The sequence below is a fragment of the Pezoporus wallicus genome, unplaced genomic scaffold (assembly GCF_028554395.1).
Source record: "Pezoporus wallicus isolate ANWC-B61680 ecotype Strahan unplaced genomic scaffold, APGP_CSIRO_Pwel_v1 contig_6566, whole genome shotgun sequence".
Taxonomy (NCBI): domain Eukaryota; kingdom Metazoa; phylum Chordata; class Aves; order Psittaciformes; family Psittacidae; genus Pezoporus; species Pezoporus wallicus.
The window spans coordinates 3,357,670-3,384,502 of NW_026638763.1; the positions used below are offsets into that span (position 1 = coordinate 3,357,670).

General features: G+C 42.5%; 1 protein-coding gene across 7 annotated transcripts in view; it reads right to left on the reverse strand.

Annotated features, from left to right (window-relative positions):
• ERBB4 (erb-b2 receptor tyrosine kinase 4) overlaps window positions 1-26,833 on the reverse strand; it is a 606,677-nt gene that overhangs the window by 91,710 nt on the left and 488,134 nt on the right. For all 7 annotated transcript variants that reach the window (XM_057412359.1, XM_057412357.1, XM_057412354.1 and 4 more), the window contains one exon: window positions 7,691-7,876. In XM_057412359.1, coding sequence (XP_057268342.1) covers window positions 7,691-7,876 — 186 coding nt within the window. The remainder of the gene's footprint in view (window positions 1-7,690; window positions 7,877-26,833) is intronic.

Below are 26,833 nucleotides of genomic sequence, written 5' to 3' on the forward strand. Positions count from 1 at the left end.
GAGCCAAGCAGCCAGAGAATGAAAATGAAGAAATGACAACTCTGAAGAAAGAGCAACAGGGTACAGAGGTTGACACAAGACACTATAAAAATACAGGAAAGACAGGAGTAAAGAAAGCAAGGGACAAAATAACACAGAAAGACAGAGCATGAATTTGGCAAGTGGACAATCAGTCTGAGATGAGAAAGAAATGAAAGGAATGGGAAAAACTTGTTCAACATTTAACTTGATGAATTTCACTGTGCCTGCCTTCATTTCAATACTTTTCACAGCAAACTTCTCCTGTTGACAGCTGTATTTGGTAGAAAAGATAAATGTGTTACTAAACCAGTTCAGTACTCCAGATGAAATAACTGGTGAAGAAAGGAAGGAACTGAATGGGTATCTCCATAAATAGGTACATAACTACACAAGAAAACATGGAATGCTGTGCCCTCCAAGGAAACACGTGAACTGCAGAGATGCTGTAATTATTTTTACTAGGATCAAATTCCCTGATTTACTTGGAGAATTATTTCCAGCCACAGCAACTAGCAGTCAAGAGGAGAGTCACCAGGCCCTGATCCTATGTATCAGTATTCTAGTAATGACTGCATTCAACTGTGCCCCTGTTAATCTGAGCATGGAAGGTCAGACAAGATGAACAAAGTCCTAACATTTGTTTACTGCTCTGTGTTGATGGAAAAATCCCCCCAGGCTTAATATCTGAAATGATCAAAGGAAACCTCTTCAGTGCCTCACAAAAACCCAACACAGTGCAGTTAACCTCAGCAAGAAAGGACACTGCCACCTTCCACCAATTCGAAGTTAAAAGCTAGGATATAGGATTCTACAAGATCCACCTGTATTTTGTTGCAATAGCTTCTCAAGTTCAAATGAGCTTCTGTAACCCAGAGAGCTACCTAGCAGGTACCAAAAAAGTCCTAGCATATGGACAAGGTGGGGTAATTCCCCTCTGAGACTTGATGGCAAGCCCTCTTTCAGTGAGAGCTCTCCCTAGCTACACTAGAAAAAGGGTCCTTCATTTCACTCTGCCATCTGGGGATATCCAACCTTTCCAGCACAGTAAGGGAAATGGTCAGCATGAACAGGAATAAGAGAAGAAAACTGCACCGAGGGGTTCAGGAGAGTAAAATGGTAATTTCCCCACCTCTTTTGATTTTGGGCCTCCAAACAACTAAAGCCTTGTTTCAGTATGACTACAATTTCATAGCCCTTGGTTTAGATTCTACTCTTCTATACACTGCACATCCTAATAAAGCAGACCCATTAGTAAACTACATTTATGTTAATGTACTCGCTTGCAGTGATAATTATTGCAGCCCTTAGCCCTGGTCCTTGCCAGTGTGAGCACGTCAGGAGGGGTTGGTATAGCATTATAATTATACAATTAGCCTTGTCATGGCAAGGAGCTCTGGGAATAGAGACATCTTGAAGCTTAAAATGTGGACAGCTGATAGATGACTGTCATTAAACTCCTTTGTTCACTCTACGATGGAATAGTCACTGAGCTGCAGGGTAGGCTTCTTTAATGAAAAAGAAAGACCTTGAACCACAGCCACTATCCTCCACCTCTTTCCAACCTGTCCTGCCACCCCCAATTCCTCCCACTTCATACAGCTTCTCTCTCACCCCATCTGCAGCAAAACAACAAAAGCTGTCTCCAACAAGTCATTCCTAATCTATCAAGTCTTGGTGGATGAGAATGGCTCCTCACCTCACAGCATAGGCAAGGGGACCTCACTTGCCTTTGCCCTCTATGCTCAGAGCCTCCCTCACTCCATAGATGACGAGTGCATGCCGAAACCATTTGATTTTGGATGTGAGGTGAGTGCTGAACCAGCTTCTGGGTCAGCTTCTCAGTTGCATAAATCAACATAGATCCTTTGAATTCCACATAGCCTGTGAATTTAGATCTAGTTGAGGAGCACTGCCCTGGGGAGTAATAAAACACATCTTTCTAAAAGGCCTGGCATGGATACAGGCTTTGGAAGCAGGCAGCGGACAAGCCCCTTTGCAGAAGGGCACTGAGCCCAGTAACATGAACTAGCTAAAAGGAAAGGAGAACAGGATGGCAGAAAGAAGCAGTACAAAGCCTTTGCAAAGTCCCGTTAGCCCGATAGCTCATGGAGACTCCCAGCTGCAGATCTGCACTGCCTGCAGGGAATTCTTAGAGCAATGAGAAAAGGAGGCTGAGAGGGCACCTTACCGTTCTCTACAACTACCTGTGAAAAGGTACTTGAAAGGAGGTTGTAGTGAGGTGGAGGTTAGTCTCTTCTAGGAAACAAGCGATGGGACAAGAGGAAACATCCTCAAGTTGTGCCAGGGGAGGTTTAAAGCCTGGATATTAGGAAAGATTTCTTCACTGAAAGGGTTGTCAAGCATTGGAGCAGGCTCCCCAGGGAATTTGTGGAGCCCTCACCCCTGGAGGTATTTAAAAGACCTGTAGATGAGGCACTCAGGGGACATGGTTGGGTGGTGGACTTGGCAGTGTTTTACAACTGGACCTGCTGATCTTGAAAGTCTTTTCCAACCTAAATGATTCTGTGACTGCAAGTGTGCTGGAATAATACTCAACAGGACTGAAGATGTGCATCTGCTTCATTAAAATTCAATCCCCAAGTTCCTCTCTCTTTTTCTTTCCTAGAGTGTTTTCAAATGTTGTTTTCCTGCATACCAGGATAACTGCTGCTGTGCAGGGCTTTAGTTAAGGTAATTTGAGAATTCTTTTATATTGAAAAGGTATAAAAAATAATCCCCTGAAGTACTTGATTTTCCTTCCACAACATTCCACTGTATCAGCTTACTTCTGCTTTACCTTGTTAGTATTCTGAAGGGCTATGAATGAATTATTACATTTCAGAATGCAAAAAACAGGTCTGGCAGCCCCTGGGGGATACAGAGTAGAACAGAATGGGGCACTGGCTAAGACCCAGGAGAGCTGAGCTCCTTCACAGGCTATGTGGTCACAGGGAAGCTGCTCTGCTTGTGGAAGACTGCTTCCCTTCTCACTCTTCTCTACCTTCTTTGGGGCAGGAAAAGTTCCTCTGCATTCAAACACTGCTCAGCGAAACTGCTGCAGATGTAAAGCAAATCAATAGCTGCAGAATAAAACCATAACTGACCCAAAAAAACCTCAAAACCAACACAGTAAAACAGTAGATGGGGCTGCCTGGGTTGAATTTCCATGCTGAATTTAGCAATTGTTGCATGCAACATCACAGAAGCAAACATGCATTGCTATATGCCCTTGAGAGAGAGCCTGGCAGCACCAAGCCCCATGAAAATAATTCCAGGATCTAGGCTACTTTTTTCCACTAGAGTAACAGTGAGAGGTTACAGCCTCAAACAAAGGTGCCTTACAGTTAACCTCACCTACCAGCAGAGTATAACCAACTCCTTCTGACTAGAATCCACAAGATGATTCTTCTTTTGAACGCACTTCCATAAGAATGTCACTCCCACAACTCCAAGTTGCCAGGGAGTGTGTCTGGGCAGCCCTTGCTGAGAGAAATTACATCAAACATATTGAAATGTCAATGCACAGTACCTTTTATTGCTGCATGGGGACCTCAGAGCAGCTTCCAGTATCTGAAGGAGGCCTACAATGATGCCGGAGAGGGACTCTTCACCAGGAACTGTAGTGGTAGGGCAAGGAGTAATGGGTTCAAACTTAAAGGGGGCAGATTTAGGTTGGATATAAGGCAGAAGCTCTTCCCTGTGAGGGTGCTGAGGTGCTGGCACAGGGTGCCCAGAGAAGCTGTGGCTGCCCCATCCCTGGCAGTGGTTAAGGCCAGGTTGGACACAGGGGCTTGGAGCAACCTGCTCTAGTGGAAGGTGTACCTGCCCATGGCAGGGGACTGGAACTGGATGATTTTAAGGTCCTTTCCAGCCCAAACCATTCTGGGATTCTATGACTGATATGCATCTGTCATACACCAGCTGATGCGGGTATAATTCACTAATTGAGAATTCACTTCTAGGCTTGTGCTGACCTTACAGAATTTGATTCTCAATCCATTCCTCAAGTAGCCAACACTATGGGCATCCATAAAGCATTATTCCATCCTTTCATACCCTAAGGCCACCAAGATTGTCACTCTGGCTCCCACTCCAGGAAGTATCTTCATACATGGGCATAGTTTACTGCTTTAACTGGACATCAAACTCCATATAAAATTGCTGTGCTGAACTCAGAACAAGAAGGTTAAGCATTCAGTCCCTAAGTGAGACGGTACCCATAGAAGCAAGACACAAGGAGATGCCTTGCATATTTGCAAAGCACAAGGGAAGAAGCCCCTTAGACGCAGATGCTGTCTAACAGCCCTGTTTTATGCAGAATGCTTGGAGGCTACTCTATTTTTATAACTTCCATCCATAAAATAAGAAGCTACAGCTTTTGGAAGAAGAACACAATTACCCTACAATGATACAACAGTCAGAATAAATTCAACACAATCTGCATATACAAAACGAAAAGGCATCCAAGCTTCTTTCAATTGGCAGTAGATAATACTTAATAACTGCCCTATTGTCAACCTTCACAAATGATCTCCAGAGCCATATGCAGGTTGGCAGCCAGGCATAGAGCCTAACTACTTTTTGCATCTAGTTGTACAGAAGTCGAGGCATATGGAAACGAGCCTGGCAGAACAAGTGAACTCTGAAGCAATGACTCTGATAAATAAATGCTTGTGAACTGGCAGATGGAGAAAAGCGCAGTAGGGAGGAACTGTATTGCAGCAGCAACTTGATTTTAAACCATTCGTAAAAATCAGCCTGAGCTTGGGCATGGAGGCATTCCCCATTCCTTTAGTCATTGTCAGGGAAAATGCTCACCATAAAAAGAGGGAAGACGAGAACAGAAAGATGTATCCAACAGAAGATACCAGAAAGTGATTCAGGGATCAGAGAACAGGACTGGAAGGTGACTGATCATTTTTGTCTCTTACTACATTGCTAATCATGGTTTTGGTAGCTTTCAGAAAGATACAACCAATCATTACCTGCAATGTAGAAAAGCAAGATGTGGAGAGACATTCTCAAGCTGTATGGCAGATCCTGAAACATGAGCACAGTGGATACATGTACATGGGATACACAGACATTTCCCACACTGAATGGAAACTCGTACTTGATGCAATAGCCACCTTCTGTACTCATTCCTCTGGAGACCAGTCTATTTGTAGGCAAATTGAATCTTTCCTATTTGCAGACTGCAGACTGATTCCCAGTCACTGTTAAATGTGACAGATGAGTGGAAAACAAGTGTTACTGCTTCCCTGTTGCTAGCAGGGGACTAGCACGTTTATTCCATTTTTTGTGATAAGGGGACTCCTTGTCTGGTCATCTCAAAGATTATTTTTCCTACCAATTCTGAAACATTTTCTCACATTTTCCTCTAACCCCAACTGACATTACAATCTGAGAGAGCACAAGGGAACAGGCATTCCTGTATCCCATCAGAAAGCACAGTGCGATGCAGGAAATTCTGTGCAATATTTGCATTACTCATACACTGTGTAGTGTGCACAGCCTCATATGCCCCTATCTCTCTCCTCTCTTCACTGATAGCCTCCTTGGCATGGTGTGCAAGTATTCAACACTTGTGGTGCCCTCCTCAAGGATAACAAACTATCCCTACCACTACTGTGCACACTAAAGCAGCAAAATGCAGAACTCCCTGTCAGGTGTGCACTGATTCTCTTAAGCCCGGTACCAACCACTGGAGAAAAAATAAGAGAAGTGAAAGAGACACATGAAGAAATCGAGGAGAAAATAATCCAGACAAACTGTGATGGCCCAGAGTTAAGAGGCCAGCCATATGTACCAGTTACTGCATTTTCCCAAGGAAAAAGCCACTTATTGCTGTCCCCTTTATGAGTAGCCAGGTGGACGAGCTTCATGCTATAATGTGAGGCCAAAGCAAAATTAACCTCATCATTACTGTGATGCAAAAGAAGATGAATTTAATTAAACTTCAATAAACTTCACTAAAATTTCTCTCAATATTACCCCACCTTTTGTTATAGACAAACTCCCTTTCTCTTCCTGACACTTCATCAGTTAATATTACATGTATAATCTCACTTCTCTGCACTGCTTGGTTACCCATCATCTCAGAACTCAAATATCTGTAATACTTCATCTTCTCCTCCCACATAACACAGTGATCAAGAAAAGTGGCAGGCAACGATTTTCAAATCATTCTACCCAAATCCAATCCCCACATTACACTGAAACCATTTACAACAGGAATCAGTTTAGAACTTGTTTCACTTTGATAGGAATCACTGTGGGGAAACCATGACCTGCCTTCCCAGACCCCCCCACAGACCTGTCAGCTCTGTAAGCCTCTACAGTCGATCACTAAATCAGCTGCCCACATGAAGTCCACAGCAAAGCAAGTCCAATGAGTCAGTGGCCATATACATGTACAAAGTGAAAATAAAGGTGGGTTATCTTTTCACATATGCCACTGTGTAAACCTATTGTAATAAATATTAACAGCCACTATCAATCAAGAAAATGGAAACAGATGGGAAGGAGGTTGTGTTGAGAGAAAGGACTCAAACAGGAATAGGTATTTTCTCCCCCACCTTCCTCAGTCTGATAACAGCCCTAAATAAATCTTTGCACATCCCCAACAGGGTGTTCCGATGTTCCATGCAGCTCTGGCTGCTTTACCACCACAGCACAGCAGAATCACAGATCCTAGCACACCCACAAAATTCTGCAAAACATCAGAATGTGGGTTTGGGATTCCCCCCACCTCTTTTATGGATCACCCCCTCCATCCAGTATCATTTAATTTACTGCAACCTTCAGGCAGGTTTGACAATGGATCTGGTCCTGGAAAGAAAACAGTCCCTGTGAATAATGAAGCTCAACCCTCTCCTCTCCTTGAACAAAAAGTCAGGGCTCGATGAAAAACTATGTCCCTCTGCAATGCCATGTCTTGTTACTTTTTACAACTGATTGGCAATAACTCGTCCTTAGTACAACACAGAATACCTGAACGTACCTAAAACACAGATAAACCACTGTGCAAGGATTACATTAGGCCTGCATACATGTTTCACCTCAGCTGAAGCACAGTCTGGATCTAAACGAAAATAGCTTCACTCTTGCTCCCAAAACCCCAGAGGAAAGCAGAGAGCATTATATCATGGCAAGCAAAGCAGGATCCAGCCCTTGAGATTTCCCATTCTGCAGAGAGGAGCGGTATTACACTCCAGTCTCAGCTGTTGTGATAGGTCTTAAACACTGCAGAACCATGATGGTTCCCAGAGGAGTGACACAAAATGAATATTTATCTTCCTGGCAGCATGGGGGCAGACAATTGATGGCATATCAGAATTTAACTGGCAATGCAGATTCAGAAAGGTTGAAAACTACAATCAGGCTAAATCGGTACCTATGAATAGTGAACAGTAGAAGAGGCTGAAACATCATTCTGTGCGCAGGCCCAGATGTCTAACAGGGCACTTCTTCCTCCACTTCATCCCTGCAAGGACCCCCTACATGTATTTCAAGACCTACCCAACCTTCCTGGAAGGAAAACCATGCCTGAATACAACCCAGAGACAAAACCAAAAACCCAAACAACGTTTTTGTATCTTCTTTTTGTACGTCATGTTTTCCAGTTAGTTATGTAAAGGACACAAAAAGAACAGCATGAATTACATACCTTAGCTATTTGGACACACCAGTTTAGCAGCAGCTGGGAGCCAATATTATCCTTATGTTCATGAACATAATCCAACAGGCAGCCGTGAGGCATCAGCTGAGTGACAAGTTGAATGGTCGGGCTCAAGCAGACACCCAGGAGTCTCACCAGGTGTGGGTGGTCCATGCTGGCCATGATAAGAGCTTCCTGCAACAATAAAAGTGATCCAGTTACTCCAGTGTGCTGAAAGGCTCTAACTGTAAGTCATTTCCCATCTCCAACAGAACATCTAAAGGGGATCAGCATCCCCTTGAATATATTTTCCCAACTTGTGGTCAATCCACCAGGCATCAGGATTTATTTTTTTTGATGCAAGCAAACTATGCCACTCGTCCACTTGTGTACAGCAAAAATGACCACTTAGGCCTAATTTGGCAAGATATTTGATTAAACTGTGCTAAAATGCTTTAGTGGATCACAGGTTTTATGCTTAATATTTTATAGGCTTAAGCATGGAACGTTTATATGCCAACTGAAGCTTTCTCAAAGTTCAAACTGCAAAGGGTTAAGAATCAGGAGGTTTAGTGTGAGCTTTTCAAATATGTCTGATGCTCATAAGTCCTATTCAAAGTCAGCAGATCTGTTAAGCCCTCAGATATGACCATTTACCATTTCTATGACTGTTGTACAGCAACAGCCTAAACTAGCGGTTGTGATGGTGCAATAGTAGCCCAGTGGCAGCAGCAGTCCTACCTGTCTCCTGTTGCCACAAGTAGACTACTACAGAAAGCAGAAGCTTTCTAATCTGAGCCTCTTAGCTCAGCTCCTCACTCTTCCAAAGTCTTCTCCCAATAGATGAGTTATTTCTGGTTTTACCATACTTCAACTTCCCACAGAGCAAATGGGAAATAATATTCCTTTCTTTCTTCTACACTTTATTTCCCAGATCATAAGTTTTCAGAGGTTTCCAGCTAGCGAGCTAGCTGTCCAATACCAAGGACCAGTGGACTTCAGCTTGGCTATGCTATTTGGCCCTGAAGTTCACATCACTGACAAAGAGCACAGGAGCACTCTATAACAAACCCTGCATAACTGTTCTTGGAGGTAATGTTGCCATTTCAAACAACTGGCATTCAAAAAAGGCAGAGAGAAAGCTTTTCCCTCTTTCACCGAGTCCTCCATTTCAAGACCACTTCATCATGGCAATGGAACAATGAAAACTGAGATGAAACTGCAGCTTTGTAAAGTTATTTTGGTTCTCTTTCTTTCTTTAAACCCCCCATACGACAGCTTCCTGACAACTTAAAAGAATAACAGCTGTAATAGTGCCAATGGAAGAAAAAAAAGGATGAGAAAAAGTTGGCATCAGAGGAACATAGCATACCCCCAACTCATCGAAGTTTGGGGGTTATTGCCTTCCCTATATTAAGGCAAAAAAAAAAGGCCTGGCAAGTAGGCCGAGTTTGTATTAAAGGAAATTGCTCATCATAGTACAAAGAATATTTGAAACCAAATTGCAGAGTATTTGCATAATAGTTCTCTCTTTCTTTCCCTATTTTTTTTTGTTAAAATGAAAAGATGAAGAAGACACTAATTGTAGGGTTCCCCCCCCCCGCAATAAGAAAAGAGCAGATGGCCTCCACTGGGGGAGCATCTCCTTCCTTTTTCTTCCTAAATGTATGTGAAGGAATAAAATCAATAAAAGAATAAAGAGGGGCTATTTGATGGGATGACTGGAGGAGGAGCTCCGAGGAAGATTCCAAGCAACAAATCAGAAAAGGGATCTGAATTCCAGTAGCCTTATGTTCTAATTAATACAGGTTTTGCTCATTCACCTCACATGTGCAGGGTCTCCTTGAAACAATTTTAGCCTCTCTCGGGCTGTCACTAGAAAATCTCATTGGAGGCCACCAGAATAAATACCTGTTGACACCTGCATTATCCAATTTCAGAGCGCAAAATTATTCTGCCTTCTGCTTGCTTTTTATCCCACGCGTTTTTCCTCGCGCACATGCAAAAGGGAACAGTACTGTTGCCCTTTCCCTCTCTGAGTAAAAGTAAGACTTCCTCCAGGAACTCAGAGCAGGAGGGCTTTTCTCTATAATGAGATTGCTCAGAATATAGACAACAGTATATCCTAAGAGACCAGACGGAAAGCTTTGCAGCACGTGCTCCATTAGTCTCCAGCTATTTACTATTTACAAGTCTGAGTCCAAAGGAAAGACGCTTCTGTACAATAACAAAAGCAATCAGTGCCATTTGCCTCATGCTGCTGTTAACAGGAAAGCACATATTCTTCTAATAGTTTTGGGCAATGGTTCCAGAAAATACTAAAAATGTTGTTAATATTATGGACTACTCTGTAATGAATTGAGATACACAACAGAGAATAAGGAAGCTTTCATTAGAGATCTAAGTCACTAATGGATACTAATTTAGCATGAATCCTGGCTTCATACAGTTATTCTCATTAGTAATAGGTATTGTTACTTTTATTGCACTTGCATCTACAGGAGAACCAAATGCAGGGGTACGTCTACCCGGCCTGGCACAGACACAAAGTAAAAGAGATTGCAATTGTTTTGCTAGAGACCAGTTACGCAAACCAGACAAACAACAGCAACAGAAACATTGTGACTTAGCAGCAGTTCAAAAAAATCTCTTTGGCACATACAAACACGAGTCCCCATTTAAAGCCCTAGTTGGACACAAAAGACCCTGGAGCTCCAGTCTCCATGGCACTCGGGCAAAATGACAGCCTGGTTCCCAATTACGTTTTGTAGAACATTTAATCAGGTAGGGCACCAAAACTCACAGACGTGGCTCCCTGACACTGGCATCCTTCAAAACCAGCCTCTGCAATTCCCCACATCTTTTGGGAGCCTCACAGCTGCAGAACTTGTCTCTATTGGCACAAATATGCAGGTGATTTTGACATTGTGCTTATTCTGATTTAGTGGAGAGGAAACTGAGGTACAGAAAAGCACAACCTACTATTCACAGTCACACAGGAAGTCTCAAGCAGAGGTAGGAACTGTGCCCCAAATCGCTTCATCTTTCTCTCCAGTCATTTGAAGGTTGAAATAAGAAAGGGAAGGAGGACAAAGAAATGATTAAGATATGGTATTTTCTCTTTCCCTCAGAAGACTTTGTAACATCATGTCCTCATACTAGCATCTGAGAAAGGCCAGGAGTGGTGACAGTTTTGAAAGGCTCCTGTTGGACATCAGACACTTTATGGATCTGCAGCAGCAACAAGTCTTATCACAAAGAGTAACTCACCAGCCAAACCAAATCTCTTCCTGGAGTTTCTTTATGCTGTTGCTACTCAGGTATTTAATATTACAGCAGTGTGTGGCAGCCATACACAGGGCAGCTATAAACCAGCCAGTTTAGGCACAGGTAGCAACTGCAGACCTCAGCTTGCCCTTACCTCTAGGACATATTTTGCAGTCTATGGTGAACCTTGACCAGCTGAGGCTAGGATACTACAAGATCTCAAACGAGTTACCTAAAACCAAGGCTGCCTATGTATATTCTATACACAGCAGTGCTTATGGTGTTAATTTCCTAGCGGAAGGCTGGTAAAGAAAGGCCTTGATGCGGAAGGCAGCTAATCCCACAGGTAGCTTGGCAGGGCCATTGCTGTGTCCTACCAGCCTCACCACAGAGAGAATAGCAAGTGACTTCAATTGAGCTTCCCATGTTCAACTCAGTATTCTACTTCTCAGACATGCCATTTTGTATACAGAAATCATGTCACACTGATCATTCCTCTTTGCTGTCCCTTTTGAGTGCAGCTGAGTTATTGCCACGTTAAGCTCAACTCCCGTGATTTATATACACAACCCTACATTAAACAAGACATAAATGTTATTTCAATGCTTTACGCTGATCCATCGTGTGCATTTAGTAACACAGTAGCATACTCAAGAAGAAGGGGGACTTCACAGATTCCATTCAGACATCACCAGACCTGAGACTCTGATTTCTGTCAGCACAGCTATGTCAGTGTGGGTCTGAGGAGGTGCACTTGCTATCCCCACAGCAAGAGGCCAGAAGAAGCCCTCAGACTGCCAAAACATGCTTAGACAGGTAGAGCTCAGTTAACTCATGAGAGCTGTCTGCCACTGTGATGATACAATGCAGGGTTACATCTAACTAAAAGCACTTGCAACATAGATCATGAAGGGAACTAGCCACTTGCTTCTCACAGGTCACTTAAGTCACCTTCATTCCTTAAATAGCTTTGAATATCCTGCCTAACACTGTTTCCTGATTTATCTATAATCTGCAGTCATGTTTGAAATATCTTTAATTCAACTGCTAATTCTGAAAAGTAACTCAAAACTCCAGCTAAAGCAGGATTTTCATTTCAGCCTTCCAGGGTGAGGAAGAAAAAACAGTTCTTAAGACTAAGAAATAAAGGGTGCTCTGAGTAACACCTGCAGCACACCTTTTAAGATAATATTTAACTTCCTCCTTTCCTACCTTGATGTGTTATTGCTGACATTTATAATTGACAGCTGAACATAAATATTAGCCAGCATGATCACAGAATCATAGAATGGTCTAGTGTGAAGCATCCTTGCTCATGGAAGCAGATTGGAACTGGATGATCTTAAGGTCCTTCCCAAACCAAACCAGTCTGTGATTCTATGCTAGAGGTAACTCTGAGACCCCTGAGGTCTTGGAACCAGGCAGATCTAACAGTGGGCCATCACCCTGCTGAGTCCACAACGATGCTCCAAAGAAAATCTGAGCATCAATACAGATCAAGAGACCTTTCCTCAGATGCCTCCAAAGGCTCTAAACATGTTTAACAGGTTGTGTCATTAAGAGTCCTGCCCTGTGTGGTGGATCCCAGCAGCTTCTAATGCAGGGCTTGGTAACCTCATCTTCTTGATGCTGAACACTTCACTTAGCAAAAGAATTAGCATTTGAAGCAATACTGATGATGCCCTTATATCAGATTTAAATATCTGGCAGACAGGAGAAGATATTCCTTCTGAAGACTTGTTCTTTAACACTTGAGCTTCCTGAGCACCCATGACCATAGAACACAGAGCACCAGGAGAAGCTAACTTACAGGTAGCCAATGTTCCCTTTTAGTGTTCTACATACATGTGCTATCCTGCAGAGCAAGTGCAGGAGAAACATCACAGACCTGCTGCCCCAATTCAGCAAGCCCAGGGTCAATGTCACTGCTCCAAATGAACATACGTAACCAATAGAGTTCAGTAAGCAAAGTCTGAAAAATCTTTTGTTTCCTTACCTTCTAACTGTCCTCACCATAAAATGCCCTCAAATAATACAAAACAAGCCAGAAAAGCACAGTCCTTCTGTTCTTCCTAATCATTGTAGAGTAAATAAATGTATTTAAAAGCTGACTTCGTACTGTGCTGGGCATTTTCCTGAAACCAGGGGCTGCGCTGTGCTACTACAGTGAATACACTGCTTTTTACCTTAATTTTACAGCGTTTCTGATGGCCAGGGCAAACACCTGTCTGGAATGCAGGTCTGGTCCAATTCAGGGCAGATCCAATGAAAGCCCAACACATTTTCAATGCCTTTCATTTGCGAGGTCTTAGACATCTTTTAGGTTACAGCTGACTTAGCCTATGCAGTCTGCACAAGTACTTAAGCTGAGAGACAGCACAGCATATACACATAGCCACATCGATCATATATGACAACGATCCCTACTGCTTATTTCCCCTGTATTTCCTATGCAAGATTCTGTTTTCAATTACTTTACAGCATTGCTGCAGTTTTTCACCATTCAGGCAGATACTCTCTGGGAAGCTTCTGTTGAAATGTCTCAGCCATTTCTGAAAATGAAAGACGCAGTCATAGAGCCCAACAGGATATCAGAGCCCATAGTGGGATAGTAGCAACAGTGGGACAGTAACTGCACCAACTGCCACAGCTGCATTTCCATGAACTGCTGTATACTCATTAGGAGCAGACACATTGGGGAGGGGAGGGAAGGGAAGGAGAGGTCTCTGGCTGAGGCACTGCTAAGTGGGTGCACAGCCTTTTCTGGAAGGGGTGTGTGTCTTTAAATGTGCTGCATTTCTCAGAGCAGACATACCCTCTGAGACTCCTTTGCTTGTCACAGCACTTGCACACAGCACAGAGGGTATGTAGTCTTCCTGACTCAACACCGCAGAGGCCCAGACTGCACTCTTGACACTTAATTCAAACACATGCAATTGCCCCATGTGATTCAAATTTCACTTTCCTCCAAACACTTAGGTGAAACTATCCCAATTCAGGGATCTGAAACTCTCCCTCTTGCAGGTGATGCTTACAGACTACTGGGTCAATATTCTGTGCCTACCTTAGAGAAGCAGTAGGTCCTATTAATGCAGGAATAGATACCTTCACTTGCTTATACAAGTGAATCTGGCTCTCTATATTATCTTGAAGCAACACAAAGTAAAAACAAACAAAAACCAGCATCATGAACCCTGCCCTGCAAACACTGAGGGCATAGGCAACCATCTGACTCCATGGGGCCTCAAGTGCTTATAGTTAGGCATAGGAGATGCATTTTGTATAACCCACACACCGCATGCTCCTTATTTCTTCCTGCTGACTTTGTACCAAGTAAGCCTCCCAGCTCATCAGAGATCATGTTAGACAGCTGAGGAAGAATCTCAGGTCTAAAGGAACAGACCTCTTTGCACAAGCAGCAAAGTGAAGATCTTCCATCAAGCATCCAAGTCAGGAGACAACTCCCACCAGCCTCTGTGAACTCTGCCTGAAAATATAGAGTTTTGTGATAAGAAAGCACAATGTAGCCCATTTTCATTTCACTTTTATGCAAGAGTTATGTCAAGAGTTCAGGGCCTCAGCAACCAGAAATGTTTCCACTGAAAGATGCCAGAAGTAACACTGGGTTTCAGACTGGCCACTTTGCAGAGCGGATGCAAGTGCTTTAACAGTGTGCACACATCTTGGTAAAACGTATTCTATCATACTGTGACAAATGTTTTACTTACAGTTTGTGACATGCGTCATTATTTCAGAATAGTCTGTCAGAAGTAATTTGTTTCTTACTGTTTTCATGTAACTAGCAAAGATATCTGAAGTCTTAAATGTACAGTCTAATAAAGCAATCCTTTCAAACAGACCTTACCACTGACCAGCATATAAACATGTTCAGCCTTAGCTGCAGATTCCTTTCAGGAGGAGGGAACTATTGCTCTGGTTTCCGATTTGAGTGATGGCAAGGGCTAGAGAGTGAGTGATAGAGAGGGGAGAGAAAAATCCAACAAGATCTCACTCCTTTCTGAGGAGTCTTGGGACATTGCTTTGAAATTTTCTGGTTATCACTGAAAAGCTACACTTCATAATCACACACTTGAAGCTCCCTCTTCATTCAAGATCAATTTAAAGGTATAGCATCTGACTGAAACATAATTTCATCAAGTGTACCATCAACATTAAGAGTTGCTTTAATCAAAGATACGTTTTGTGCATAATCCAGGTATTTCATCTCCCACAACTGAGAATTCAAAGTAGACTCATCTCCATGTTTCCCTCATCTGTATTCAGCTGCGTAAGAACATCACACTCAAGACTCAAACACTGCAAAGGGACCGTGATATTTAAACAAAAGTTTCACTGGACTGTTTGGTTCACTGTTAGATTTATTTTTTAACAAGCTGGCATCGATGAACCACAAAGTCATCAAAAGCTGCCACAAATTTCCTGTAGTACAGAGCTTTCTTCCTTTCAGTATCACTCCACCTGCTACTTTCTCCTGAGTTTCTACAGTTCTTCCTCCACCCTTTTCTTCCCTACTTTCTTTTACCATCTCATTGACCTACTCTTCTCCTAAAGATGAAATTAAAAACCTATGTAAAATAGGCTTGAAAGAAGATCACTGCTGCCACCAAAATTCATACACCTCCCATCTACATCATCTCTCCCACGCGCTGTGTGGCTGAGCTCTGCCCTGTGCTTCACCTGCCATGGCAGAACTTCCATCCTGGACGAGTCCTTCTTCATTCAGTGGCATGGTCCTTACCCCCGCTGGTGGGTAGATCCCGCCCAGCCTTAGGACACTGCTAGAACAGCAGATATAGGAAGCACAGGGTGCACGTGGCAGGGCTGTGGTAGCAGAGGTGCTGCAGAAGGAAGAGGCTGAACAGTACAGAGCTGCTGCAGGTAGCAACCAGCCAGGAACAGCTGACTGGAGTAGGGCCAGGCAAAGGGGGGGAAGGTGGGGTTTTTCCGCAGATGTTCTAACGTGGGATTGGGTTTTTCTGTTTCCTGAGTTAGCTATTAAATGTTTATGTTAACTGGCAATAAATTCAGCTCCCCAAGTCAAGTCTGTTTTGCCTGTGACAGTTATCAGCAACCAATTTCCCTATCCATATTTTGATGCAGGCTTTTCTCCTGTTCCTCGTGTTTTCTCCCCAGTCTTGCTGGGGCTGGGTGGGATAAACAAGTGGCTGCAAGCTGGAATAGCTCCTCCATCCCCTTCCATGGCCATGTATGGGATGATGCCCACCCAGTTCAGCACCCTGGCTCTGAAAAACAGCCAGAATTTAGGAAGTCAGTGCAAAGGAGAGCAAAGGCAGCTCACATCCCTTGCCTCTCTACAGACACATTTCTGGGAAGGGGCAAAAGGAGAGGGGGATGGCGTATGGTGGTTCTTACAAACCTTAAAGACTGGCAGCTTGTCTTATGCTCAAATCATAAGGTTTCATATCCATCCCTAATATTTGAGTATGTCCTACTGTCAGGGCAATACATATATAACAATATAATAATAATGATTTTTTTTTCATGTGGATAAAATCTTGACATCTGCAATAACCCCCACATCAAATACTGACTGATCTGCGATGTGTGGCCATGTTCAGGTCCAGATTTCTGTCACGGTGAGCTAAATAACTCCAAGAACAAACCTACATGAATGAGTGGCCAACTGTCTGCTTTCAATACAGAAGCCTCAGACAAATCAATAAATACAACTGTATTTATTAGTTTGTCTTTGTGGCTGTGAAGGCACTCTTGTAAAGACAAGATCTCACCGAAGCACAGAAGTCAAGAACATAAAGTTATGGACAAGCATCACTTAAACTTGCAGTATTGCAGGAGTGAATGCTATTTCATAAATAATCTGTAATTTCAGAGTGGTATCAATAGGGAAAATAATAATTTACATTATACTTTTGTTCTCTTTTGAGAATTACCACAATCATCCCAGAACATTTAACTATGCTGGTATAATGGCATGGTATCAAGATCCAGAACTTTTGAAGGTCTGTTCAACTAAAAGGACTCTACAGGTCAAAACCCAAATGTATTTTGCTAGCATTTCCTACAGCTAGCTTTGACAAGGCTGACCAGGGTGAATCTGCTTTTCAACAGCCATTGGTCTAGGAAAGAGAGCAAAAAAGCTCTAAGTGACACTGCCAGGGAAACTTCAACTAGAAAAACTGGAACCCCTGGCCACATAAGCAGAATGAGCGTCACTCACTTTTCCAGCACCAGCTCAACTGCAGGCCAGAGGGCTGGTCTGCAAGTTTTAGTTGAGCTAGAAACACGTCTATGTTGACAGAGTGTAGTTTAAGATACTTTCTGGAGCTCTGGGACGCTTTGAGAGCTTGCCAAGCTGTCATTACCATGACATCAATAACTTTAGGCAGTCTAGAGTTTCACTTGGATCTATGGTCTCATCTGAATGACAGCACTGTCAAGAATGTAAATTGCGCTCTCACCTGATAGATTAGTCACAGAGGAACCAGAAGCACCTCCCTGCCCTGCTTAAAATCAGGCAGAACACAGTATTTAGCCCCTCAGACAAGACCCAGCACTGGAAAACATTCCCCATCCTGTACTCAGCTAAAGCCAAAGTGCCCAGTCCCCCCACTCCTTCTCCCAGCTGTCCACAACTTAATCACACATGAAAAGGTGTAATATTGCAATTTGGATTTGACAGCATTCCTGCCTAATGCTTATTAGAGTCTGACTTGTGAAACAACCAATGGCTTCAAAACAGAAACCTCCCGGAGCTCATTTAGAAAATGACAAAACAGGTATTTCAATCACTATCATATTTCTAAAACATCTCCTAGCTGAAGAATTCACTGGAATTTATCTCCTGCTGAAAAGCTTCAGCAGAAACTCATCCTTTTCATTCCTGCAAATTAATGTATTTTACCAAGAAATATCTGTTCAATATCTTGCCAAGAAAACATTTAACTAAGGAAAAACCCTTTCTTTCCTCATTTCAAACCCCGTTTCTTTCCACTTTCATTACTAACATAACTTCTCAGAGGACTTCTATTTTTAGGAGGTGACTGTAGCCACTGACCTAAACCAACACTTCATTTTAAAGAACAACAATTTGCTTGGCATTACAAAACCTACAAAGAGCTAAAATTTGCTGTTATATACACATAAAAACGATCCCACTGAACTCCACCAAAAGACACTGCCTGCCCACCAAACATCCTCAATCCCAGGAACATTGCATAATAGATTCAATCTGGGGGCTGTTTATCCACTGACATTACCTCCACTCAGTAAATTGAAGCCTGGGGAACTGTTTCATGTTCTCCTACTTTATTATGTAAGACCTTTACTGAGGTCCTACATATCCATCAGATAAACTCTGATTTAACTTGGCTATGTCCTACCTTTGCATTGATAGTGCTCTATATAACAGAATTTACCTATGCAAGTGGATCAAGGAATGCCTCTGAAGCTCCTACTAAGCAAATACAACACAGCTGCAATTTCTCAGCATACCTCAAAAATCTACATAGCTGAATTTGCTTAAATATTTTTATATCATTTGTCATGTAAACCATTAAGATAACAACAGGCCCTAGTCTCTCTGAAACCCATGCAGTTCTATTTTGTACAGTGCATATTTGTCCATGTAATTAAAAACCTGATATTCTGTATAAAGCAGAAATCTTCAGGATACAATTGTAATCACATTGTAAGTAACCAAGAGGTAAGCCTACCTATTCTCTCTCTTCTGTTGCTAATACACAATTTGCCTTCTCTCAAGTGTCATCCAGCTTCTTTAAAATACCTAACCTGGGGAAAGCACTGACTGCTAATGAGGTGTTTGAAAAGAACACTGGAGACATGTTATTGGTAAGTAGGTAACACAGTTTTGTCTGAAAACAAACCTCGTACAGTATCTGCTTTTCTAAGCAAACACTCCAAGCCAATTCAAAACCAGAACATGACTCAAAATAAGAACTAATAAAGAACCCAATAAACAATTAGCTTACAGGTGATGAAACCTGTGTTGCTATTCACATTCTATTCCCACCTAGAAGCGGGTATAACGAAAATAACAATTTCTCTATCCTTTATCTGTTGTTATTAGCTTGACTGAGAGCCTTTCGAGGCAGAGACAAGCTCATCATGTTTCACAGCACAAAGGTTTTCTAATCTGAGTAGGTCCAAGAGATGATGTATATTACAATGGGAAGCAACACCAAAGTTAATACAGAAAATATTGCTCTGTGAAACCTTTTCCTTTTGGAACTACATTTTCAGTATTGAAGGACCAAGTATTTCAAACCAGCAATTATTGCTCGGTGGACTGCCAGCCACGCTGTGACCCCAGCTCTAGCTGTTTGTCCTAGTTATTGCAGCGAAGTCTAAAAGGTACCAGGCAGGGTATTACAAAGAGTATCAGCAATCCAGCCATGTACCAGATTTCCTTGTCTTATTTCTTCCATTCCAACTATGTGACAAGCAGCAATAGGGACAGCTGACTATCACTCGTAAATAATATGCAGAATATTAATATGAACAGATGTTAATGATTTAATTTTTATTAATCTGTGACAGTTGCTGACGTATCAGAGGTGTCTGGATCAGCACTGACATATGGAAAACAATTTTTAAGGGTAATCACTAAGGGAGAAGTATCCTGAACTACAGTATCTTGAAGATAAAAGATATTCCAACAGTGATACTTCAAGTTTAGCTCCTGTAAGCCTGTGCTTCTGTACCCTTCAATGTCTATTAAAAATGGACACAGTGTGTGTATTTGTATGTATAAAACAGTGTTGGATTGTTTTTCCTCACTACGACACAAACCCCCTTGATATCTCTTAAGCTGACTCGGCACTTTGGCAGTTTAAACCCAAGTACGACAAATACAATGCCTTGATCCTCCAGTGCCCTTTGCTCTTGCTCACTTCGTGCACTGCTGCTGATGTGTGAGTTGCAGCATGTGCTGGAGCTCACACACAGCCCCATCAGTCTCCTTTCATGAAAAAACTGGGATGTAATAGCCTATCCATTTGGCACTGAACTAAATCACAGACAAGTGTACTTCAGAAATGATTACCCAGCATACACATGCAGTTTTACAGCTGACTTAAATATCAAGACATTTCTTCTTCAGTCTTCTCCTGAAACCTCATTAGGCTCACCATTAACCTCGAACTAGTGATGGCTTGTTTGGGATGCCTTACAGTAAAGCCTGTGGAAACAGTACCTCTTTTTTATTATCACAGGTCCCATAAAAACCTGCATTTTTTAATCAGTGTGGCAACATTCTGGCATAAGCACTGCCCTTTATGAACTTAAACATTAATGTATGCCTGTTTTCTATTCCTAATGTGAGCTAGGGTCAAAAAGCAAAAACACAAAGCAACATGAAGTTTCTTAAATACAAGCTTCTTAAATTCAGTTTCTTTTATTGGTTAGTCAGCACCAGTGGTCCAATTCTGTGTGCCCAAGTCTGCTATAAAACTGGATATCTGTGTCAGCTTCTCATAACATACCAAGTATTATTCAATAATCTCATCTTCCACCTTGCCAAGTTTTGTCAGTTTCAGTTCTGCATTTTGCATCTGAAAGTCAGAAAGACTCTGCAAAGAATTCCAGTATCCCAGTCACTTTGCTGACATTTAAGGAAGGCTGTTTCTTACTGTTATAGCCCGTCAGCTATAACCTCCACTGCTGCACTCCAGCAGGATCTGTTCCAGCACAGGTAACACCTCCCCCGCTCTGCCTTAAATAAAACCATCCACCGGTTTTGCACAGGAGAAGACTAGCACCTGGAGGCACTATCATGTTGGAAGCTGAGTTCCCCCAAATTACAGTATCCAGCAGATTTTTTTTACTGAAGTGCTAAGATTGCTCTCCTAAAGGCACACATCCAGATACAAAGCATGGAAGTCCTGGGAAGTCCTGGAGGAAAGCATTCCTGCTCAGAGCCAGACCTGAATGTATAGTATAGGGTGGCAACATGAAGCACAATGCCAAAAACTAGAGACTCATAGTATCATAAGCAACAGAAAACTCATAATGGAAATACAAATCCCAAGAGCTTCTGATTAAGTCTCCCAATTGAACTCTATCACTCTTACCACTGCTTCTCTGCCTAATCTTCTTTTTTTTTAGTATTTCCATCTTTTGCCTGTTCAGTTTTCCAGGAAAAAGGGACAACTATGGGATCCCAACCTTCATAACAATAACACATACAGCGAAGCAAATAACTTCATGTTTCAGTAATGAAGCTCAAATGTACACTTCAAAGCAACAAGTATCAACCATGTTATTGGTGTACCTCATACCTTTAAAAAGAAGTCATGATGTAAGATGGCATTTTGAAATGTTTCCTTCATATGTACACAGATACATTTTACAGCCAAAACTACATCTTGAGGTTGATTAGGATTTTTAGTGGTTTCCGTTAATCCCCAGCTATGTTTTCCAGTGAATAAACTAACACTCCTTCCTGATCTCCCCACTAACAGGTTTAAAAAACCTCATGCAGGGTTTCCAAGTCATAATGCAATACGAACTCTCAGATATTCTGCCACTGCCCTCAACAAAAAGCTTCTCAATATACTTCTGAACTCATTTAGGAATATGTTATACCAGCAGTCACTCTCTAAAGCATGTGATTCTCCCTTAAACCTGTGGCAGACTTGGAAGAATGAGTCCAGAGGTAAAGTCCTGGCTCTGCAGAATTCACTGGCAAATTCACAGCTCCCATTGATTTCAATGGGGCTCAGATTTCCCCATCGCCAGCAGCAGGCAAACTCTCTTTCCCTCACTGTATTTTCCAGTTTAGTGTTAGGCCTGCAGAACTGTTTCCAGACAGACTGTGCTGGCTGGCTGTGCTTGTACTTCATCCCTTCTGCGTATATAGTTTCTCTGTACAGCCTCATGCTCTTGCATATGGAAACCTGACACACACGCACATCTTACCCTTGCATACTGTAGAAGGAAAAATTACTGATGTAAACATATAAAGAGAAAATTACTACTTAGGATGGAACTAACACGAATGTGGCCTTGAAACAGTTAATCTTTGGATGACTCAAAGCAGTCAACCTTCAGTAGTGATCAGATTTCCAGCTTCTGCAGAGGCTGATCGCTCTGGGGGCTTGTGCATGGTATGCAGAGCTCTCAAGGACAGCTTGATTTCTGGCATCTCTGGACAAGCTGGAAATTGTAATTGCAATCACAGTGAGCTTCTGTGCCTGGAACTGACAAGCAAACAGCGTCCCCTCCTAAGTGGCTACACTTACAGCGTAAGTGGGAGGAAAGAGGGGACACTGCACAAATGGGAGTCTACAATCAGATGAGTTAGGTCAGCCCTTGCTGCCCAACCCCAGCAACTTCACATGATAGAGAGAAAACCTGTCTGAATCACAGATGAAGCACACTGCCAGACAGGGCAGCAACACTGCTGTTCATCATCAGCTATTCTCACAGGGATGCCTGGTAGAAGGGAGGATGTTTACAAAAATGACAGCAGAAGAAGATAAGGGAAAAGTCTCACTGCTGCCATAAAGGATTTCATTTGATCCTAAAGCTGCCTTTTAAATGGAGGTTCAAGATTACCTCAGTTGTATTTCTCAGGCAGCCATGCAGCCAGTGGAATGACTCTGGGGCTCCTGGATCCCCACTACTGTTAGCAGCAAAGTCTTCTCAGGCTTTCAGAAGCATCTACACGGATTGTTGAAGAGCTGGGTCAAAACTTGGCTAGGGAGCCGGAAATGTATACAAGGAATTGAAAATAATTTAAGGGACAGGCAAAAATATTTCTCCAGTCACCTACACAGTCCTGTACAGCAGAATCTTCCAAGGAGACTCAGTGTAAATGCATCTGTCAACTGAGAAACTACATCACAGTGTCCACAGGGAGCTCCCCAGGGCTCTGTGAAAGCCACCAGGTGCCAGAGAATGCAAAAGCTTCAGCTTAGAACCTTCTTACGTCTAACGCCAAATGGTCTTGAGGACTTGTCTTTACTGTAAAACAGACTTGCAATTTAGGAAAAGCTGTTTCTTTTTGCAGGTCAAGACATCCGACTGCTCTATTAATTCAGTCAATTAGGCAGACATAAAAAAAAAGATGGGGGTATCATTCCCTTATATGCAGCTTTAATCTGTTTGCTGCACACCTGGTGGAGGTCATTGTCACTTACTTCCTTTGCACTTCACTTAACAAATGCTCTCCCGCACAGTGAACACTGCTTCTAGAGACAGCGGGGGACTACAGTAAGTCCAGGCAAAGTCAAGAAACCCCCTAGATCTTAATTATAAAACCATAAAAGAAACCAACTGCCTCGGAAGCTCTCTTACTAGGAAACAAATGAGAATGGGAAATTTATTTCCAACCATAAATCCCAAACCCTTCAGTTTAATTTTTCCCAAGTTAACTTTCTCACCTAGCTAAGCAGCATTGCCTTCTATTATTAGCTTCTGGCCCAGTATCAGCTGACCACCATCAGTCAAGCTGTCTTCATCTCAATGAGCTCAGGGACTCCCAAGGAACTCTGCGTATGCTGACTTGTGCTTGCAGCCTCTAATTATTTTCTAACAGATAATGGAGCATTTAAGTTCAGAGAGGATAGATTAAACTTGCAAGTGGATCAAAACCCTGGACAGATTCACCGCTCACAGGATTACTTCTTGGAAACATCTGAATTTAGAGGGCTACAGAGGAAAGGCCCTCATCAATTGTCTGTTTCCCCATGACAAGTTAGTTTAACTGGGTTTTTTTTCAGCCTCAAAAATGGTTTGTTATGCTTTCCAACTGCAGTGTGACTTTAGAATGTGTTACATTATCAGTCAAGCATCTGGTGTGATGTTAAACCATCCCATCAGGTCAATGGCTACTTGACTTGTTAGACAATCATAACAGCCACACAATTTGAGGCTCAGGAGGGAAAACTGTTTTCACAAGTGAAATTGTAAGCCCCTGTTTTACTACCAAGTATCCTCTTGGCTGCATATTTGCCTTCTTTCCCCACAAAAAGCCTCTTCTCTCCCTAAAACTCAGCACCCTCATATATTCTGCTACCAGCCCTAATGTGAGGACCAGAACACCCTTCTCTCCTGACACCCCGTGGCCACTGCCTAGTCCCCTCCCACACTAGCAAGACCAACTGCACCCTCAATTCAATTTCAGCACCTCCCTAGGGATGATGAAGTGTGACCAGCAAAGGAGGAAAAACTACGCTCCACAACTTAAGCACCTACCCATTTCAACACCCAAGGGGAAATTCTTTAGACTGTGAAATTATTACAGAAATAATATGTATTCAGACATATGTGCAGAAAAAACAAACCTATATTTTACACACAGTAGCAATAACATTTGCATGGTGAAAACAAACCCACAGAAGTCACAGAATCATGGAATCAATCAGGTTGGAAAAGCCCTTTAAGCTCATCCAGTCCAACCATTCCCCAGCACTGCCAAGGCCACCACTAACCCATGGCACTGAGACCTCGTCTCCACGGTGTGTGAACACTTGCAGGGATGGTGACTCCAGCCCTGCTTGGGCAGCCTGTTCCAATGCCTGAGCACCCTGTGGGGAAGGAATTGTTCCTCAGCTCCATCTAAACCTCCCCTGCTGCACCTTGAGGCTGTTTCCTCTTGTCCCATCCCTTGTTATCTGGGAGAAGAGACTGACCCCACCTCACTACAACCTCCTGTCAGGCAGCTGTAGAGAGCGATAAGGTCCCCCCTGAGCCTTCTCTTCTCCAGACTAACCCACCCCCCCCCCCCCCCCCCCCCGGTCCCTCAGCCATTCCCACATGTACTTTCTGCTTCTGTCAGCATGGGTTACTTGGTACACTTCAGACTGCATTGTTGTAACGGACACAGACTACTGCAGTGACAAAAACTGAAAGCAGGGAACAGTGTAAAAGAACTAGCTGGGAATGTGTGGAGAAAGCTGGGTAAACAAGATTGCTGCAACTCCCCAAGTCAAAATTCCGAACAGTGAAATAGTACTTTTTGATGATGGTCAATTCACCATCCCCTCATGGAAGGAGGGTGGGAGGTGTTTGGCCGTAGCAGGTGCTAACATCATGCATTATACATTATAGTCATTACAGATCCAGTAGTAGGTGTTCAAGATGCTGAAATGACAGCCCAGTAGCCGAACTGTTGTTCTTTACTCTTCTCGCGTAACATTTAGAAGAATTTCAGGAGCTCACAAAGCACTTTTAGACTTACATTCTGCCAACATTAGAAGTTCTAACCAGAGCCTATGGACAATGCCACTAACATCTGTATCAGCTCTTTCTGTAGACGCTGAAGTGTTCCAAGTACTCTCTCTGTACACAAACCACCGGCTACAGGAGGCTTTGCATTTTCCAGAGCCTCTCTAAAAGTATTGCTAAGTTTTACTTGCAAGTACAAGGACATACACAATTGAGTAAGAAGTAACTGTTGACAAAATACACCTGTACTTGGCAAGTCCAAAATATGAAAGTCAAGGTGTGACTCGTAAATGACCCCAGCTTTCCTCTAACCTCCTCTTCCTATTCACAACCAACATGTCAGACACTTACATAAGAACTAACTCCTACCATGTTCACAATGGCACTTGACCACCTCAATACCTGTAAAAAATCTGATACAGCTGTTTTTAACCAACAGCAACTATTCATAACACTCTTTTACTGGACTCACAACAGATGCATTTTGCTTTCACATGTACGCTTAAATTTTCCTCATAATGCTCTTTCTGGAACAGAGAGGAGCAGTCACATTAAAACCATTGATCATTCTCTTTAAAACAAGTGGGCTGCTTCAGGGAATAACTGCCTAGCTTAGGAGGTGAGGATGGCAGAAATGTATGAATGATTGTCTGAGCAGCTATTTCAAAAGAATGAAATTAAATCATCTTAGCAGAGGATGTTACAGACCACTGTGCCTATATCAAATGCAGCATCGATGCAAAGCATCTTATTTCTCCTATTGTCATTATCAACTAATGATGAAATCCAATTCTTCAAGTTATTATTAACCTCTAAGGACAAAGAAATAACTTTAACTTCTCTCACCTTGTTACAACAAGGTCAGAGCCTAATGAGAAACTGTTAATTTAAAGAGAAACCATTCCTAGTGTGGGTGTACCTTACATAGCTGAACTCCCCGGAGTGTCCATAAAACCTTCCTAATTTCTGAGCCATTTATCAGGTCTTATGATGCGTACACCGGGGGGAAATGTGGTCCAGTGAATTCTGTCAGCTGATCAAGCTGAGCTATGAAACTTCACACAAGTAAATTTGTTTCTGACCAAGGATCTTACATGTTCTTTGTAGAGTGCTTCAAGGTTAATCAATACCAGAGGAGGAGATATCACTATTGTTTTGCTATCAGCTCAGGGGTCAGATCCTCAGCTGGTGGGATCCTCCAGCAGCCTTGCACTCTCTGCATATCCACTTCAAAACATGCTGAATACCAGCTCTCCTCTTTCTGCAGCTCTGTCATTAAGAATACTCTTGACCATTATTTTTTCCATTAAGCAAACATCTAATACTCTTTATCCCTTTAGTGCAATTCATTCCTTTTGGAGAAGGCCAAAATGCCTTCTTTTTGTGAAATTTGTGCACAATGATTATTTAAGGCCATCAACATAAATGTGCAGTGCTCTGTAGAAAAGCAAAGGAAATCCCTCCCTCTGTACAGCCTTTGTTCAATTGCTTAAGAACTCACATGTGGTAATTTGTCTGAAATACCTAATCCACAACTGTTCATTTCTATCCATTTCTAGATGGAAAAATAGACTATAACAGGCGTGCATTCTCCTTGTGGTTTACACTCATTAATGCTAACCAAATTAAGCCTATACACTGAACACACCCTCAAGACTTACAAATCCTATGCAATTTACAAGCTCACAAGAGGGA